This window comes from Sapajus apella, unplaced genomic scaffold, assembly GCF_009761245.1.
Source record: "Sapajus apella isolate SASKATOON/1434 unplaced genomic scaffold, GSC_monkey_1.0 scaffold119, whole genome shotgun sequence".
Lineage (NCBI taxonomy): Eukaryota > Metazoa > Chordata > Mammalia > Primates > Cebidae > Sapajus > Sapajus apella.
The window spans coordinates 2,937,525-2,952,855 of NW_022437059.1; the positions used below are offsets into that span (position 1 = coordinate 2,937,525).

At 46.5% G+C, this 15,331-nt stretch overlaps 1 protein-coding gene across 2 annotated transcripts in view; it reads left to right on the plus strand.

Annotated features, from left to right (window-relative positions):
- Nucleotides 1-15,331, plus strand: part of CADM3 (cell adhesion molecule 3) — a 32,014-nt gene that overhangs the window by 12,757 nt on the left and 3,926 nt on the right. Inside the window, exons 2-8 of one of the 2 annotated variants that reach the window (XM_032260773.1) lie at nucleotides 5,638-5,739; nucleotides 7,801-7,941; nucleotides 8,444-8,596; nucleotides 9,283-9,420; nucleotides 9,745-9,915; nucleotides 12,171-12,261; nucleotides 12,699-12,868. In XM_032260773.1, the coding sequence (XP_032116664.1) occupies nucleotides 5,638-5,739; nucleotides 7,801-7,941; nucleotides 8,444-8,596; nucleotides 9,283-9,420; nucleotides 9,745-9,915; nucleotides 12,171-12,261; nucleotides 12,699-12,868 (966 nt within the window). The remainder of the gene's footprint in view (nucleotides 1-5,637; nucleotides 5,740-7,800; nucleotides 7,942-8,443; nucleotides 8,597-9,282; nucleotides 9,421-9,744; nucleotides 9,916-12,170; nucleotides 12,262-12,698; nucleotides 12,869-15,331) is intronic. The other variant, XM_032260774.1, reaches the window with a different exon arrangement.

A 15,331-nucleotide genomic window follows, 5' to 3' on the forward strand; every position in this document is an offset into this window, starting at 1 on the left:
CTTCTGACCAGGGTTTTCAGGGTCCCTTCTGACCAGGGTTTTCAGGGTCCCTTCTGATCAGGGTTTTGTGCACTACAGGCAAAGCAACTCCCCAAAATCTTGAAGTTTTCATCTCAATCGGAATTCAGATGGAACTGGTCTGATTTCTTTCAAATGCACAATCAAACACTCACTGTCAAAGAAAACTGTCACTCTGGGCATAAAGAAAAGCTCCAGAGGCTAAGTTTTAATCCTGATTTTGCCATGGCCAGTTTCTTGTGTGTGTGATCCAAACGAACACAGAATTCACTAAGAAGCTGGGGTCAGGGAAAAATGAGAATGACATAATCTGGACAAGGAGCAATGGATGTAGATAAACCATTCTAAAAGTGGGTCCCTTCAGTATTCTGGGCCACAGCCCCCAATATGTTTTTCCCTTGGAGATAACACTCCTCCACCCACCTGTCATGGTAGTCGTGAGGAATAACAAGTAGGCTGGGATGAACAGTATTTTTAACTCTGGAGTTAGAGAAATGCTGAGTCATCATCATCATCATCACCATCATCATCAACTCCTACTCAGGGAGCTGTTTTTTTCTACAGTCAGGGAAGTGGGACTCTGGACCCAGGCACTGGCAAGGCCATCAGCAGTTAGGCAGGAGAGCTCTGTCCTCTTGTTCCACATCTGACATGTGCACCTGTGACCCTGTTTATGGCTGAAAGGCCTACAATATGTTGTACGTCCCCAAAACAGACACGGTGTGGATGATATATAAACCAAGCAATCAGGGGTTATACTGGAAGACTTTCATAGACTTCCCACTAAAGTTACTTAAATTCAAGACAATACATATTTATTTATTTGAGTCACTCATTTATTTATTCAACAAATATTTATTGAGCACTTACTACGTGTGAGATCCTGTGCTATGAGTGAAAAACTCCATAACAGGTGCCAATGCTGCTTTAAAGCAGCACATTAGTAATTCTCCAATTCCCACCTCTGCCACTCTTAAAATGAACAATCTATCAGAAGAAAATTAGTGGGTGAAAGGGCCACTTTGTCCTTTGAAATGCTGGAAATCCTAAAGATACTAGAACCCATGAGCAAATAAACCAAGAATTAAGTAACCTCCAAAGCAATTCAGAACAAATAAGATAATTTTTTAGTTTTCAGCCTAGGTGCAAGAGTGCTATGAATACACAAGGAGATTTTTTTTTTAACTAGATATGCTATTTGCTTGGTTCTCTGAAGAGTCCCACACGGTGAGTCACTTAAGAGTGCATGAAATAGTCCCAAAGGTATAGGTGCAGGCACATTAAGGCATCCAAGTAAAAATATAATTCAATGGGTATGAACCACAGGACCACCAATATCACCAGCACCCATTTCCAATTTGCTATACTGTCATTTTCATCATACTGCAGGTGAATTTTGTAAATATTCTTTAGGTGAGCCACCCCTGGCCAGCAATGCAACAAGGAATCTCTCCCACATTATGCTCTACGCCACCACCACACACACAAAGTAACATGCTTCTACAGAGTGGGGCAGTGCAGTAAATATGTGCAGAAGGCCTGGGCTTTGTGGTCTGAGAGGTCTAAGTTTAAAGTCCATCCTATCCCAGTACTTATTAGATACATCATATGAATAATGTATTTTACTCGGTTTTAACATGTGTGTCATAATACCTATATATTAAAAGGTGGTTGTTATGGAATAATGAATATATAGCACCTAATTTGGATCCTGATATATAGAAACTGTTGATGAATACCAATTTCTTCTGTCTTATAGTTTTCTGATTAGCCTACCATCTCCCTTGGCCTGTTTCTTTCTATCCTGTTTGGTTTGCTATTTCCTCTCTACTGACAGATTTTGAACCTAACTCTAATAGAAGATGCTCAGTATCTGATTCATTTAATAAAGAAATATTTATTAAAGCACCTCCTATATGCAATATGCTACATTAGGGCCAATACTGGATACAAAATTCATCAGGCCCTACCTATGGAATCTTTATAATTTGGGAGGAAAGTCAAACTTGCAGTACAAAGCAGAAAGAAATGCCTAATTTAAGAAAAAGCAGATAAAGTGTGTAACTAAGAGAAATGGGGAATTATTTCCATCTGGGACAATCAGGGAAGACTTCTGATCAAGAAAATGCCACAAAATGTATAGTTTATGCATAGATAAGGTTTAGACATGTGAAGATGGGTGAAGGGTATTATCAGCAAAGTTACTGTAGGAAAAGGAATGGATGCAGGAAAACAAAGCATTCATAGAATTCCAAATGGCTTCGCTTGCCTGGAATGCAGGGTGAGTGAAATAGCGAAAAGACAAAACTGAAAGGAAGGTTGGCATCAGACTATACAGGACCTTGAAAGCCAGGCTGACAACTCTGGGTAATATCTGCAGACAGTGGAGAGTCAGTGATGGTTTCTGAGCAGGGAAACAATCTGACCAACACGACCGAAGCTCTCTTCGTTTGTTCTTCTACCTGAGCAGCCTGAGCCTTCTCTCACTAAAGGTTGTATGGTCTCAACGACAGAAGCTCCTTCCAAGCTCCTATTTCCACTTCAAATTCCATACCACCCATTCAGAGTACTCCTAAGTTTTCCTTTTCAGTCTGAATTCATTGAGGGAATTCACGCTGATGTCATAAATGACTGACACAATCTGAATCCAAAGAAGGTACAAGTCTTTCACAACCCAGGTTATAATTTCTGCTACATATCCATGTTTCTGTCGATAGCATTATAAACAATCATTCACTCTCTGGGGAGTGGCCATTCGGAATTTATCATACAGGCTTACAATTTTATAAAAATGACGAGATAACTTTCAAGCGTATTAAGAGACAGTTCTCAAGAGAAGACATGAGATTATAAGTGCATTTCAAAATTAGAGGGAAAAAATGTCACCTGTGGGGGAAGAAAAACGAAACAGCCAGCTCTTGCACAGTTTAAGAAACCACAAATGAGAGTGAGTTCTCTGTAAACCTATAGAGGCAATATATCATGCATATCCCCAGTAGGCCATTTATTGGAGATTATTTGGTTATCAGTCCTCTCACTGAACAATCCAGTTTGGTTTGAATGATCTACATCACTTATTCATCCTATGCAGAAAGAAGATGCCTGTGAAATGCAGGAGGAGGGGAGGGATGAAAGAAATATGAGCAAAGAGAAAAGCAACTAAGGAGGATGCAGAAAAAAGCACAGATGAAAGAAGCAGCAGGAGAGTGAAGACTAAGCCCATGCTGTTGGACAGAATACATGCTCTGCCTGATTAACAATATACATAGCACAGTGCCAAGTGTGGCTGAATGAATTACCAGAGCCAATTAAATGTACTGAGAGCCCACTATGGGATAAGTGCTAAAGATACAACGATGAATAACTTAAGGCTCCTGCTCTTAACCAGCTCAAAGTTTAGATGAGGAGACTGATAACTAAACAAGTAAATCACACTGGAATGCCACGAGAAATATAAAATGTTGAAAAAGCCCCCAAAGCACCATCAGAGACAAAAAGGATTCTTGAGAGGTATACTATTTGTGTGCCTTTAGGTAAATAATTGAACCTCGTTGTAAAAAGCAATTCTATCTGGCTGCTTGTCTGTTGAGTTTGTTTTGAGATTAAATGAATTCGCGGTTGAAAATCCACTCTGTAAACGGAAAGTCCTATACCATGGTATGAGACGGCTATTTCCTCCATTCATTTGGGCAAAGGCCTGTTTAGCACTCACGGTGCACTGGATACCAACACAGAGGGGCTGAATGTCGACTCCTCTCTGCCTTCTCCCTCTCCCTCTGCCGTCCCACACCTGGGCACAACCAATCTGGTTCCCTACTGTGTGTTGACGTTGACACAGTGCACCCAAGAACACATAATGGGAAAAACAATGTGAGCACTCACCACCTTCAGGTTGCCTCCATCCTCCACGTGCACGGAAGGTAGCAGGGTGAGTGTGGGGGGCACTCAGGGAGAGCCCCTGCTGGATGTGACAGCACTGGCCCCTCTCCCCAGCCCCCTTTCCTTCTCTCATTCTCATCCTGCTTGCCTCGCTGTTATCAACGCTTCCCTTTCCCGCCTTTCTTGCCTACTTCTCTCCACTAGTTACTGTTTTTCTCTGTTTTCTCTGCTTTACTCCCTCTCAGCATTTGGGCATTAGCGCTTCTCCCATTTAAGAACAGAGTAATTACTAAAATCTCCTGGAAGCTGCCTGAGAGGAGCAGCGAAGAGGGGAGGTGCCTGCATGGAGGCCAGGGAACCTCTGTGCTAGGACTCTCTAAGGCTGCCCGCTTCCGGCCTGACTCCCTCCCCACGCTGGCCTCCCGCTCTCCCCCTTCCCTCTCCACCCCTCTTTCTCCTGTACCCCTCGACTTCTCCCTTCCCTCTCCTCTCGTCCCTCGCCCCTTTCCCTTAGCTTCTGATAAGGCAATTCTCTCCCTAGTCCTGTCCTTCTCTTCCTCAGGGACCCTAAGCCCGCGTCCCACCTCTTTCCTTTTTAATCTCGACCTCCCGGCCCCCGCGCGCCCTCTCTTGGTCCTGGCGCCCCCCTTCTCCCCTCTCCTCTTCCACCAGCCTCTCCTCAGCGGGCTCTCGCGCGCTGGGACGACCGGCGAAGTTCTCCCGCAACTCCTGGGCCCGGACGCCCAGCAGCCCCGGGCTCTGCTCCGCAGCGGATGAGCTCACTGAACTTTGCGCACTTGATTGGCTGCACCCGGGCCCTGCGGCCGGAGACCCTGAATTGATTCAGGAGGCGGGGTTCTTTGTCCCTCCGCCTCTTCAGGTTGGGTTGGGGGCAAGGCCCGTGGGACGGGGTTACCCTGCAGGAAGAGAGGCGAGGCGGTGACTCAGGCCCTGGAAAAGGGGTTTGTGGTTCCAGAGGAAGGAGCAGGCTCTGTCATTAAGTTAAAAGATAATTTAAGTATCCCAATCTGGGTAGCAATCTGGGAAGACGTGGTACTACTTTCAGGCTTAACCACCACGTGTTTCTTCAATGGTGGGAGTCTCACAGGGAAACAAATAGAGCTTTGCATTTAAAATCAGGCATTTAATTTCTAGTCTTCGTCTCCTATTCGTATGACCTTGGGCGAGTCATTTCATTCTATTTCCAATCTGCAAAATAGGAATGACAATGTCCTTGTACTTATTTTACAGGTTTATTAAGAGGATTACTTGTGAAAGTATTTTCTAATTATCAAATGTGTAGTCATTTTAGTGAATCATACGGCGGAGCAGAAACAATTCTGGATAAGGAATGAGAAATCTTAGGTGGTCTTTCATTTTTCAGTGGTGACCTTCACCAAGTCACTTTTAACCTTTAAGGGTTTCATTGGCCTCATCTGCGAAGTGGGAGAACTGGACTGAATGAACTCTTAAGATTCCTTTGGCTCTAACATTCTATGATTGTCTGATAAAAGTTAGCATCCTCCTTTAATTCACCCCTTCAGAGAAAAAGGCACTTCCTTTCTCAGGACTCTAGTTAATTTCTCCCCTTGGGGAGAAACCTACCTTCTCTTAGGTATCCTCGTGAACCTACTTTTCCTAGGGACCTAGCCTTTCCCACATGCCCAGCAGTGAAAGTCGAGCCCCACACTGTAGCAGGATACATGTAGGGCTCATGCTTGATGGAGGTTCTCTCCCCAGGCTACTGGCAGGAGCAGGATTTGGAGCTGGGAACTCTGGCTCCACTCGACGAGGCCATCAGCTCCACAGTCTGGAGCAGCCCTGACATGCTGGCCAGTCAAGGTGAGAATCCAGGCCCCCTCATCTCAATGTCCCTCAGTTCCCTCACTCATCCTCACATCCTCTCCCACTCATGTTGCCTCCACCACATGTTCTCACTCCTGTCATTACCACACAGCACTGTCTCCCTTCCATCTGACATTTTAGTTCTTAGTCTGCACCACCAAATTCTGTTGCACCTACTCCTTCTTCCCGTACTCCAATACAGAGACCTCTGTACACCCTACACTTCTTTTCCAAAATAAAACGATTCCAGGGGAATATATTATTCAGAATAAAGAGGTCCTGGAAAGACACAATCACAGCGGAATTCTTCAAAGGGAACCAGGGACAAAGGGATGACTGGTCAAAAATTGGCACGCGGCTATGGTAAATGAAGGGTTTCTCAAATCATTTGTTGAGAGGTTTTAGGAATGTATCACTTTCAACTTTACCCCAGCCAGCTCAGTCCCTTGTACACTAATCTCAAAATCATGGTTTTAATGCCCGGTTTAGATGATGACTTGAGAAGCGTTTCAATGAAAAGGGCACCGCATTGAGAGACACAGGAACAGAGTTCTAGTTCTAACTCAAATTAGTACAATGAGCCTAGGCAATCATTGCATCTCCATTGCCTCATTGCCTACATTTGTAAAATGGGGGATTCCACGATCCCAAAGATCTCACTCGGTTCTACTAATTTTTACAATTCTTAATGCTGATACTAACCACCAGGCTTGTGCTCCAATTTGGGAACAGTCACCCTGAACAGTCGATGCTATCAGTCCATGGCATCAACTCCAGCACAAACATCTTCATTCTCGGGGCCTCTGCTCTGCTGGGAGCACCCATTGAGTATTTCCTGGAAATGGAATTCCAGAAACCAAGAAAAGAATAAGCAGTCAGGGGTAAGGTGGGTGCCAAAAGGAGCGTGGAATTGTTTTAAAATTCTCTATAGGGGAATATAGGAAGTAAGTTTCTCGGTTTCCTATTCAGACATAAGCAATGTTGGTGAAACAATTTAGTATCAAGGAAGAGATTTTTTGGTGGATGTTTTAGAATCAGAGCTGGAAGACGTTGTCTGTTTTAGATTTTTTCTGTGGAGGTCAGTGCTACTGAGTCACGGAAAATCAGTTCTGCAGATGAGGGAATCAGTACTGGAAGTCAGAATCCATGCTGTGGGGAACACGGAACAACAGGAAGCAAGTGTCCTGGCGCCAGAAGGGCTCCCAGGTAGGCCTGGCCAGAAGGCACAGTGGAGATTCAAATGGGTCATCCATAAGATACCTTTCTAGTCCTTTTTGTATTGTTTTATTTAACTTCACTAAGGAGAGAAGGATTAGAAAGCATGTTTTCATCACATTGAAGAGAAAGCCTTAATCCTTCCCTCTTTAAAATGACATCAGGATGGTGATTTGGGTTGCGTGTTGCAAGGCGGGTAACACTAATACCATGGGGAATATGCTAAGGGCCTTGATTGAGGGGAAGTTATTGTCAGAAGAATTGAAAAGTGTGTAAAAATGTTTCGCTTTAAAAATATTTTGTTTGTTTGTTTTGCAGTTTTCTACCAGCCACGTCTTGTGTCAAGGAATGTGCAAGCCAAGAGCTGGTTTAGCCTTTTCTCCATTTTAGTTTTAGGATTATTAGTCACAGCTGCTTCTCCTGTTCTTGTTCTTAGACGTAGGTGGTGGCAGGAAGGCAAAACGTAGAACGACAGATACGTATGTGTGTTTTCAACGGTGAATGGTAGAACCATAGCGAAAAGACATATGTGGAGTGGTATGTGTAGATTTGGGGTGCCTTTACTCCTCTAAATGTTCGTGGCCCTGTCAGTTTCATTCAGGAAACATTTAACAAGTGACTATTTGCTTTTCTGTGTATTCGAAGTAAGAAAAGCTGAGGTCTTTCCCCCCACCGCCGCCACCACCACCTCTTTTCCTTCCCCCATGAAACCTTAAGGGTACACCAAGACCTTGTTTAAACCAGGGCCTTGGAAGGTCTGAGTTAGATGAGGTGTACTTTGGCTCAGAAATGGGAGGAGGGGCTAGGGGTCCTCAGGAAACTAACCCTCTTCTACTCCTGCAGACAGCCAGCCCTGGACATCTGATGAAACAGTGGTGGCTGGTGGCACCGTGGTGCTCAAGTGCCAAGTGAAAGATCACGAGGACTCATCCCTGCAATGGTCTAACCCTGCTCAGCAGACCCTCTACTTTGGGGAGAAGAGAGGTAGTATCTCACAAGTTACCTTTCTCCATGAAAACCATGGGCTAGAGAAGGGGACTGCAGACACCAAGGGGAACTGTTCCTGTAGTCCAGAGGCTGAGAAACGTGGTAGTATGCTGTTTCAGGATATAACAAGCCATCAGTTCCCCAACTGGTTCCAGTATTATAGCTCTGGTTTAGAGCATGCATAGTCTTCCAGGATTCTGGAGTGACTTCACTGACAGTGACTTTTCTGACAGAAAGCAGAAGTCAATGTTGTCCCAGGTATCTTACGTGGAAGCTTACAAGAGCCAAACTACTTTCTGAGTATCTCTTAGGCTACTATGTCCAATGACCCAGAAAAGTGACTGAATGACTTAAAGACTTCTTAAGCTCAGGAGCAGTTATTTTTTTCTCCCACCCACCCTACTAGACCCCTTCCCCCAAAGAAGCTGGCCTGGGATTGGAAAATAAACACGAGAGGTGCCAGTAAAATCCTAGCTTTCCATTCTCCTGATTTCCCCAGCGCTTCGAGATAATCGAATTCAGCTGGTTACCTCGACTCCCCACGAGCTCAGCATCAGCATCAGCAACGTGGCCCTGGCAGATGAGGGCGAGTACACCTGCTCGATCTTCACGATGCCTGTGCGAACTGCCAAGTCCCTCGTCACAGTCCTAGGTGAGACTCCCAAACCCCAGTGTCTCTACAGCATGCTTCCTTGCAAACACACCTCCCTTCATGGGTCCCTGAAGCAGCCTGGTGCCAGGCAAGTCTCCAAGCACTTTAGGAAAGTTCAGCCTGTGTTCCCCTGGCAATGGGATAAAATGTAAAAAGAAACAGGTTTTAATCCTTTGTGCTCTACTTACTGTTTGATCTAGGACAAACTTCTTACTCTCTTTGAGCCTGAATTTCCTCGTATAACAGAGAGATGATCATACCCCTTCTACCTACCTCCCAAGATGGTGTGAGGAAAACAAGACGTGCACGTGTTATAATTTCCAAAATAAGTAACCCAGTTGCTTACATGCTCTCATCTTCATCGTATATTTCATTCTATAGTTCACCTTTCTTCTTTGCCTCACTGAGACTCACACTATCTCTGCGGCCACCAGTTTTGGTGTAAGTGGTGTGTCGTGTGTCATGTCTGTGCTGTGGCGTATCTTCTCACTACCGTGCTGCCTCCCCAAGTCTTCCCTCTGGTCCTCAGAGAGGAGAACAGAGAAGGATGGTTTCTCTAGTCTTCTAACCCACGAGAAATTATAGTAGCACCTAGGTACTCAGAGAAGCCATCTCCACAGGGAGAGCAGAAGTGTGACCCTATGGTGCCTCTCCTTCCTATCCTGGCCATCCCCTATCCATGGCAGGAATTCCACAGAAGCCCATCATCACCGGTTATAAATCTTCATTACGGGAAAAGGACACAGCCACCCTAAACTGTCAGTCTTCTGGGAGCAAACCTGCAGCCCGGCTCACCTGGAGAAAGGGTGACCAAGAACTCCATGGTGAGTACCTCCTGCCTTGGGTTACAGGAGAAAGTGGTTCTGGAAAGAGAGAGAGAAGGGCCTGTCTATGAATGTACACAGGAGGCATGGCATGGAAGAAGAAAAGGGGAATGACAGATACTTTGTGTGCACTTATGTGCCTATGTGTGTGTTGGGGCCTACATTCTCCCTGTGAGTACATATCCGTGCCACAACCTAAGTTTATCTAGGTTGAGACTCACCATGTATACATCTACAATAAGGCCCACGTGATATCTGTATGTGAGGTTTACTCCGTGTCTCTCTCTGTGTGTTTGTGTGTGTGCCACTGTTTCCGCACTCTAGGGGAACCAACTCGCATACAGGAAGATCCCAATGGTAAAACCTTCACCGTGAGCAGCTCGGTGACATTTCAGGTTACCCGGGAGGATGACGGGGCGAACATCGTGTGCTCTGTGAACCATGAATCTCTAAAGGGAGCTGACAGATCCACCGCTCAACGCATTGAAGTTTTATGTATGTCATGGGCTTGGGGATGAAGAAGGATGAGGTATGAGATGAGGACCAAGGAAAAAGAAAGTGAAGGTGACTGTGCATGAAACAACATGCAGAGTTAAGTAAATAGGAAGCAATGAAACAAGGACTGCCGAGATTAGGCCGGGGATTGGAAAACTCTTTACAGAGGGCCCAGTCATGAATATTTTAGGCTCTGAGAACTATACAGTCTCTGTCTCAACTACTTAATTCTGCTGTTGTTGTAGGGACGAAGTCATAGACAATATGTAAACAAATGAGCTGGACTATGTTCCCATAAAACTTTATTCACAAAAGCGTGCAGGTGGCAGGATTTGGTCCAGAGGGAAAGTTTACCAACCCCTGGGCTGGGCCAGGGTCATGCAGCCAGACTGCAAACTGTAGTGGTAACCGTAGTAACTCAGGATTCCCAGGAAGTAGTTTCTAGTCTGCACTCCATCACTTACTAGCTGTATTATATTACGAACGTTAATTTACCCTCTGAGCTTGATTTTTTTTATACGCTAAGCGAAAGAGATGAGCCTGAGGGTCATTACAGGTTTATCTCAGTTTAGCATTCTGTGATTTCAAGAAGATGTGGGCGGTGGGAAAGCACAGTTTCCCTGGCATCATTACCCCCAGACCTTTTCTTTACTGACTACCCTTCTACTTGCCCCAGCTCCATGTATTTTCCTGGGATTCTGACCTGAAGCCACTGTCACTTTCACTATGCCTAGCCCTTCCAAGGACATTCACACTCTCTCTGGAATTTACCTTTAGTATACATAGCACACATCTGAGGACTTTTGGAAATAGGAATTTCTCACCTGAGGAAACTGGAAATTGGTAAAGAATGGCCCTTCTGAGTGGAGGAACCAAAGGGAAAAGAGTCAGCTGAAGTCCAGCCGGAGGAGGTCGAGTTAGGAGATGGTGCACTTCCTGTCCTAACTTACCTAAAAGTTGGGCGGTTTTCAGAATAACCAAAGCCCTTAATCCTCTTCCTGTGGAATAGACCCGGGCCCAATTATTTTCCTGGTTTCATTGCTATTTGATCCTCTCCTAGACCCATTACTCAAACTTTAACACGAGGTCGGGTTAGGGCGGCATCGCTATTCATGTAGCAGACTCCACCTGTGGGCAGCCAGTCCGGACAAACATTTCATCTTTCTGTGGTTCCTGCTCACTTCACTGAGTTATCGTGAGGATAAACAAAACAATGCCTATGAAAGAACTTTGTAAATGTCAAAGTTCTATATTCCTATAAAGTGCTTCTCTAATTATTAGTTCCGAGTGTGAGGCCTTGGCCTAGAGCTTCCCCCACCTGCTCCTTGGTCCCCTGCCTGAACCCCAAAGACTCCTCTGTTAGATACCAGACCATCTGGCAGTTACTCACCAGGGACCCTTTTGGCCCAACTGTGATCAGCGGTCAGTCAACAAATGCTATACTCCAGGCACTGTGCTAGAGATTTCTATGGCTGTGGTGTCCCAGGACACCCATTCTTTCACCTGGCCTGATTCTCTTTGTCCCATTTGATTTGGCTGAAACACGTTCATTAACTGGTTGTTAAGGTTGGCTGTATCCTTAGGGGAAGCTCAGCCTCTTTATCTGTTGTTCTCGACCAGCATCTGGTTGTATTGTTCTGAGAGGCCATCTGGACCTAGCCTCCTAAGCAGCCCTTTGGCGTCCACGGCAGATGCCATTCTTCCTTCACAGAGCCCTTCTATATTGTGTCAGTGCCTTCTTGCAGCCAAAATATGACCCCGATCTCTCGCTGTTTCAAAGCTCTCACTTCGTACTTGGACTGACAATTCAAAATGATGTTTTGTGTTCAAGCATTGCTTCCAGTTCTAAGCTCCCTTGCACAGCAGAGAGGACTGAGAAGTTGTGAGCTTAAGAGTGGCAAGTTCAAGTTTCTTCGTTCTGTAAAAGATATGTATGAGGTCCTGCCTACGTGCTAGAAAGTTTGCTAGGCACAGGTCAGCCACTCATTTCCCTTCTCAGCTTTCTGTTAAGACCTCTCCTAGGGCCCCACCAAGAACAGACCTTCCAAAATGCTATCACACAAGTTTGTAACAGAAGTTGCTCCTATATTCAATTGTAATAATGGTTCTTGTTCACAAGAAGTAGGAGGAGGAAGGTCTTTGTTGAGCTTCTTGGGCTGTGGAGACATTTAGACGTCGAAGCTGTGGTGGGCAACCGGCGAGGGAATCTCCTAAGCTGTGTGGGGAGGTTTTCACTGACACCGTCTCCTCCACAGACACACCGACTGCTATGATCAGGCCAGACCCTCCGCATCCTCGTGAGGGCCAGAAGCTGTTGCTACACTGTGAGGGTCGTGGCAATCCAGTGTAAGAAGATCCATTTCCTGGTCTCCTCCATTCCCTTCACCCTCTCACATTGTCTCCTAATGTAACAGCTCCTTCCTATCTCCTCTGTATTGTCTGACCCGAGCCTCTCATTTCCCTGACTGTCCGATAATGTCCACCTGCAATTATTTCTTCTGCAAAGCAGCACAAGTGGAAGGGGCCACTCCCTAGCTCAGTCCCTGAGGTTCCCACAAAGGCCAAGTTGAAGTAAGATACAAGTTAAGAGATCTCCAGCTTCCCTAGAACAAACCCCAAGAGGCCGCCTGGAATATAGCAGTTCGATGTCTCTGGCCCTGATAATTTATTTCTCCAGTCTCATCAAACAATCCTTGACATTCTTGCTCCCAGTTATTTTGTTTTTTCTTTTAGCTCCCTGGCCTATGCGCTCCTGAGCTCTTCTGATTTGTCTGCCTCGACAGCCCCCAGCAGTACCTATGGGAGAAGGAGGGCAGTGTGCCGCCCCTGAAGATGACCCAGGAGAGTGCCCTGATCTTCCCCTTCCTCAACAAGAGTGACAGTGGCACCTACGGCTGCACGGCCACCAGCAACATGGGCAGCTACAAGGCCTATTACACTCTCAACGTTAACGGTGAGCGCTTCCCAGTTCTCTTCCTCCAGAATCTCCCTTCTCTGTCCCTCTTAAGCCCTTTCTTTCGTTCTTCCTGATAACATCCCCAAAGTGTGATGGGGAGTGGAGTAAAGGAAAGCCAGCCCACCGCTGGGGTGCCTGAGGCCTTAGGTCCCAGGTCCACTCCAGAATTTGTAATGGCCACTTAGTGAAAAAACATGAGAAGGGTGGGCTCTCATCTGCCTTTCTTTGGTAGTGGTGACCTGGGTGATACCCTCTTCCATCCCCTGCACTCTTCTGACAACAAGAACAATAATTCTGTGTGCAGAGGCCCCCGGGCCCCTCAAGTGTGGGTACAGGTGCATTCCCTTCTCTAACTGGCTCTTCTCAGAGTTGCTTCTCCTACGACTAGGTCTCCGGTGCATGCAATTGCTGTCATTTTTTTCCTGCATACCTGGAACACACTGTACTGGGTCTGGACAGAAAATAGAGAGAAACTTGTATTATGCCAAGAGATAGAATCTTTTCTCAGATGCCGTATCTTCTAGAGGGACCAGGTGATGCTCCTTCTCTGAAGTTCTTCTCAAAGCTGTGACCACAAAACCCAGCCTCCGGAGTAGTGACAGGGTGGCACAGAGGCCCCTTTATGGAGAGTTGACAGGGGATGTTTTTGAAGGTCCCAGTGGCTGCGGGTGCCACCAGAAAGTCTTATAAACCTTTTCTCAGAATAGGAGACGTTTATTGTCGGGGAAACATCAGAGGCTCCCTTACTTGAAACACTCATTAAAGCAGTTGGGGGGATAGCAGCCAGGCCTCCTGGTGATAAGAGGCCTGAGTGCTTGGGATCAGAATGTCTGGAGGGGTGATTCCCACTCCAGGGGCCGACCTCAGCATGTGGGAGCTGCCTCAGCACAACAAGGCTATTGTAAGATGCCAAGAGCAAGGACAATGCACTGAGCTCCGGTCTCTGCCCCCAGATCTCTCCAGACCAATCTGATGATGATTGGCAGTGAGAGAAAGTTCTTGTGCCCTTGTGGTTGGTATCTTGCTGATCTCCCCTCTGCCCTGTGCTAAACAGCCAGGCGGAGGGAGTCCTGTTGGACGGTGTCTGGCTCCAGTGCTGACGCCTGGTGGTAGAAGGAGCTACTGCATCTTCTTCCAGGAACATCCTTAAGTGGGCCTGACTGGAATGAAATTAAACGCAGTTCTACCTAGAGACAGGGGCCTGTAATTGATGAACCCAGAGGTCGTTTGGCCAGGGAAACCTGTGCTTTTCTAAGGAACTGCCATTTCCATAGCCTGTGGAATAATTATCCAGGATTGATTTTCCAGGTGGACCGTGTCTCGCATCCTCCCTGAGAGAGACAGCGGGTAAACTCACTCCGCTTCCTCCAAGTTATACCTTCACCTGCACCCTAATCATACCCGAGATTCCCCAGACCCATCCTCCCCCTTCCTCCCAGGCAGGGCATAAAAAACCAGAACACAAATGTTTTCTTTTCAAATAAGGCGTAGACAGGCAAGGAACTGAAACGCTGGCCCAGCCAAGCCTGAGGAGACATAAGGTGGGAAAGACAAAATATGTAAGGAGTCAATGAGGCATTAAGACTCAAGCTGAGTCCATGGAAAACAGCAGCTCTCCCATGGGTGGGAGAGTTATGTCTATGGCTACATCGGAACTGTGTGCTGGACCTGTGCGAGTCTTCTGATATTTGGGACTCTGGCTGTGACTGCTGCTGTCTTGGCTATGCCTGGCCCAGTCTGTGCTGTTGATCCCCTGTATAGGTTACCATGGAGGACAGATGCTGTATATCCAGTGGCAGAGACGTCCGTATCATGGGAGAAAGCATATTGTCCTTTCCGCAAACCTTTGGATGGTGGCAAAGTGAAGATGGAATCCCAGGCCTCCTTCTTAGGAAATGCTAGAGGCTTGGGGTGTCACTGGAGCACTAAACTCCCCTGCCATAAGGGAACAGTGTTCTTCACATAGGGGTCACCATCTATCATCTTTTGTAAGGTGCTGTCAAAGTGCTTAATTCTTAGCTCCATCAGCTTTTACTGCTCCTTCCCGATCTGATCTTAAGGCAGTGGGTGAATAGGCTGAGAAGGCCCCTAGAGCTAGGGAAGCTGGCTTAGAATATCAAGAAGACAAGAGGGTAAGAGGGCGTGGAAACAGAGAAGGAACACTCTGAGAACCCAGAAATCAAAAAGAAAAAGAGGGAGAAAAGAAAGAAGGAAATAAAAGCAGGGGGAGGGAGGAAACTAGGAAGAGAGAAAGGAAGGAAAAAAAGAGGGGGAGGAAGGAAGAGAGGGAAGGGAAGGAGGGAGGGAAGAAGGAAGGGAAGGAAGGAAGTGGGGAGGAAGGGAGGGAGGGAAGGAAGGGGGGAGGAAGGGAGGGAGGGAAGGAAGTGGGAGGAAGGGAGGGAGGGAAGGAAGGGGGAGGAAGGGAGGGAGGGAAGGAAGTGGGAGGAAGGGAGGGAGGGA